Source organism: Oncorhynchus gorbuscha, unplaced genomic scaffold (assembly GCF_021184085.1).
Source record: "Oncorhynchus gorbuscha isolate QuinsamMale2020 ecotype Even-year unplaced genomic scaffold, OgorEven_v1.0 Un_scaffold_2648, whole genome shotgun sequence".
Classification (NCBI taxonomy): domain Eukaryota; kingdom Metazoa; phylum Chordata; class Actinopteri; order Salmoniformes; family Salmonidae; genus Oncorhynchus; species Oncorhynchus gorbuscha.
The window spans coordinates 55,375-59,023 of NW_025747102.1; the positions used below are offsets into that span (position 1 = coordinate 55,375).

Below are 3,649 nucleotides of genomic sequence, written 5' to 3' on the forward strand. Positions count from 1 at the left end.
AACAAACCACAAAATAAACCCATGTCACACCCTGGCCTGACCAAATAAATGAAGACAAACATACATACTTCGACCAGGGCGTGACACCTTCTCTCTGACGGACACCGGACACCCTCAAGTCTTTGTTAAACAGGTGGAACAGGAAGCCATCATTGGTTAAAGGTATGTGCAGGGCTATAAAAGCTCAGTCTTGCAAGGGGACAATTGAAGTCTGGTGTACAACTAATCGTATACTGTAGATCTACAGAGACATCATGAGAGTCACTGCAGCCGTCCTATTGGTCCTCTGTCTCCTGACCATCAGTCATGGTAAGTAACCATCATCTGAAACATGCTTGATCAACTTGAAATTGATCATCAAGTTCACTCCATAATGTCATCCTCCTTGTTGTCTGTGTGCTCGACTCATGTCTTTGTCTCCAAAGCCTGGGACTGTCAGGAGGTAGTAAACATCAAGAATCTGATGCAGATCGATGCAGGACTGGGACAAGTGGTTGCTACGGACACAAGTCAAATCCCCTACTACCTGGTAGGTGATAAATGGATCCGCCTGCCTGGTTCCCTGAAGCATATCACTGTAGGACCAGCAGGGATCTGGGGTGTCAACAAGGACTATGCAATCTACAAGTTTGTGGCTGGTAACTGGGTGCAAGCTGCAGGTTAGTGGAGAGAATTACTCAATATTCATCCAGACGACACCTGCTTCTTAGCTTTCCTGATACCATCAGGCTGTTGAAAACATTTTAAATTGTAAACGTGTAGGTTATTTGGCAGTACTCACAGATATGTGCTCCTTATTTGCTTGTCCGTCTGTCTGTCTGTCTTTGTGGTCTTCAGGCCTTCTGAAGCAGTTGGATGCTGGAGGTGAACAGTTTATTGTGGGGGCCAACATGGACGATACTCCATTCTGTCTGACACGTAGTGCCACAGTTGGCTACAAGGGTTCAGGCTCACCTCTTCCATGGACAGGATTGCCAGGAGCTGTGAAGTACTACAGCTGTGGACCCTTTGGGTGCTGGGCAGTCAACAAGAATGATGATATCTTCTTAATGAGTGTAAGATCTGGGAAAGAGTGTGAGAGCTGGAGTATAGTAGTAGAGGATGGAGAGTGTCAGTTATTCTAAAACTGTTTCATATTATATCTGTTGTAATTGTCCTAAAACACTGATTGAATCTGTTTGTTTCCAGCTGAATCAAGACTGTCAAAACAACGGGTGGAGTCACATTGACGGCAAGCTTTCCATGATTGAGGTGGCAACTGATGGTAGTGTCTTTGGGGTCAACTCTGTAGGCCATGTTTATACCAGGTAAGGTTACTACTGAACTATGTGTATAATAATGGTATACCTTTAATTATAATTATTATCCTTACTGTACATGCTTTGTGAAGCTCTTTACACAACTAGTAAAATACTGTAGATACATAAATAAAATCAGTCAAATATAACCAGATCTAAACTTATAGGACTTATAAAGACATGTGTAGACATTGTAAGATGAAGTATGTAAAAGTGGGATGTCCTGTATAGCTACAGTTTGGGATAAAAACAACAACTTCCCAGACACCCCACCACTTGTTTTGGTAAACAGCTGAGGAATGTAGTTAGAGAAATGTAACCACTCTCAAATTCATACATGGAGCTACGGATGCAAAGACAGATCAATTATTTGTTTTTTTTAAATGTAACATGTTTTTTAAAGCTATACATTGTTTGTTTACAAACAATTGAGGAAAAGCTTACATTTTAGCTTCTGATGTGGTTGAATAAAGCTCAAGAGGCAGAAGTTATATTTTTCAAAAATCTATGGTTATATTCAATTATTACAGTCCAAAAATGGATGTACTTAAAATAATGGATAAGCTTTAAAACATGAACCTCAACCCTTTCTTCAACACAGAAACGGCATCACAGCCAGTAAACCAGAGGGCACCGGATGGAGCAATATCCCAATGTCCATGCACATGGGCCACGTGACCTATGACCTGGGCCGTCTTTGGGTCATCTCCAAGTCTGGAGTCACCATGGTGTGCACACCTTAGCCTCTCCTCTGCGTCTAAATGCCGTTCGGGATCTGTCTAAAGTTCACTTGCTAACTCATTGATCTCTCTTTCTGGAACAGCCTTCTGCTTGAGAATGCCCAACATTAGTTGTAAGGAATCCTTCATTCTAAAACCTACTACTAACTATACTTTTCAGTACTTCATCTCTGTCAATAGTAATCACTGATCTTAATGATCTTGCTTCAGAGGTTATTCATAGAGATGGATGGAATCCTTTTTAATGCTTATTATCTCATTATATAACCATTTCCTGTAAAAAAAATAAAGCATTCAGTTTGAGGCTATTGTAATTTCCGTGTCTCTTTTTTTCATATTGAACAGGGGGATTTTTGTTTGCTCTGCCAGTGACGATTTTAGCATGTACATCTTGGTGCGGGAAACTCAACAAATTGTTTGAGATACATTCCAGCAAAGCCACTACACAACACAACCTTAAACCAGTGGTGGAAAAAGTACTTCATTGTCATACTTGAGTAAAAGTAAAGATGCCTTAATAGGAAATGACTCAAGTGAAAGTCACCAAGTAAAATACTACTAGTAAATAGAATAGCTAAAATATAGATAAGTATCAAAAGTAAAAGTAAAACTTCCTTATTTTAAGTAAACCAGACGACACAATAAAAAAATGTACAGATCGCTAGGGGCATACTCTAACACTCAGACAACATTTATAAACAATGCATGTGTGTTTAATGAGTACCAGATCAGAGGCAGTAAGGATGACCAGGGATGTTCTCTGATAAGGGTGTGAATCGAACCATTTACTTTTGGGTGCCAGAGAATATGTATGGAGTAAAAAGTACATTTTTTTTTTTTTAGGAATGTAGTGAAGTAAAAGTACAAGTTGGCAAAAATATAAATTGTAAAGTACAGATAGGGGCGGCAGGGTAGCCTTGTGGTTAGAGTGTTGGACTAGAACCGGAAGGTTGCAAGTTCAAACACCCGAGCTGACAAGGTACAAATCTGTCGTTCTGCCCCTGAACAGGCAGTTAACCCACTGTTCCTAGGCCGTCATTGAAAATAAGAATTTGTTAACTGACTTGCCTGGTTAAATAAAGGTAAAATAAATACCAAAAAAATGACTTAGTAGTACATTAAAGTATTTTTACTTAAGTACTTTACACCACTGCATTAAACAAACCTGCACTATTGTAAAGTGACTGTTCTACTGGATGTCATAAGGTGAATGCACCAATTTGTAAGTCGCTCTGGATAAGAGCGTCTGCTAAATGACTTAAATGTAATGTAATCCATTAATTGCAGTATAAGAGTGACAGACAGTGCCCACATACCGTTAGGGCCTACATAAAGCTATGCAGACAGCAGAGCTTTCCTTTCTGCACCATGGAGTGAATCCTTACCACCAATACACCTGACTATCAGCGGAGCCTGGCAACCTGGTCTCAGAGTAATTAGTATTCTGTATGTAAATCTGAGACCACTATTTAGTATGATATGTTACATTTCGTATTTCGTATTCATTTGTGGATGTCCATTACCATTTTCATACGATATGTTACGAATTATCATTTGTATTATATGTTACGAACTTGCAAAGCGTACATTATGTTACATATTCTGGTTAGC

At 39.5% G+C, this 3,649-nt stretch overlaps 1 protein-coding gene across 2 annotated transcripts; it reads left to right on the plus strand.

The window, feature by feature from the left end:
• LOC124026217 (fish-egg lectin-like) lies at positions 1–2,346 on the plus strand. 2 transcript variants are annotated; one of them, XM_046339330.1, is made up of 6 exons: positions 1–162; positions 240–309; positions 426–659; positions 838–1,055; positions 1,189–1,307; positions 1,900–2,346. In XM_046339330.1, the coding sequence occupies exons 2-6, from the start codon at positions 255–257 to the stop codon at positions 2,039–2,041; spliced, it is 768 nt and encodes a 255-aa protein (XP_046195286.1). In that variant the 5' UTR covers positions 1–162; positions 240–254; the 3' UTR covers positions 2,042–2,346. The 2 variants fall into 2 exon arrangements, with proteins under 2 accessions (XP_046195286.1, XP_046195285.1); XM_046339329.1 differs by lacking the exon at positions 1–162 and having other exon boundaries at positions 191–309.
• Positions 2,347–3,649: the final 1,303 nt, after the last annotated feature.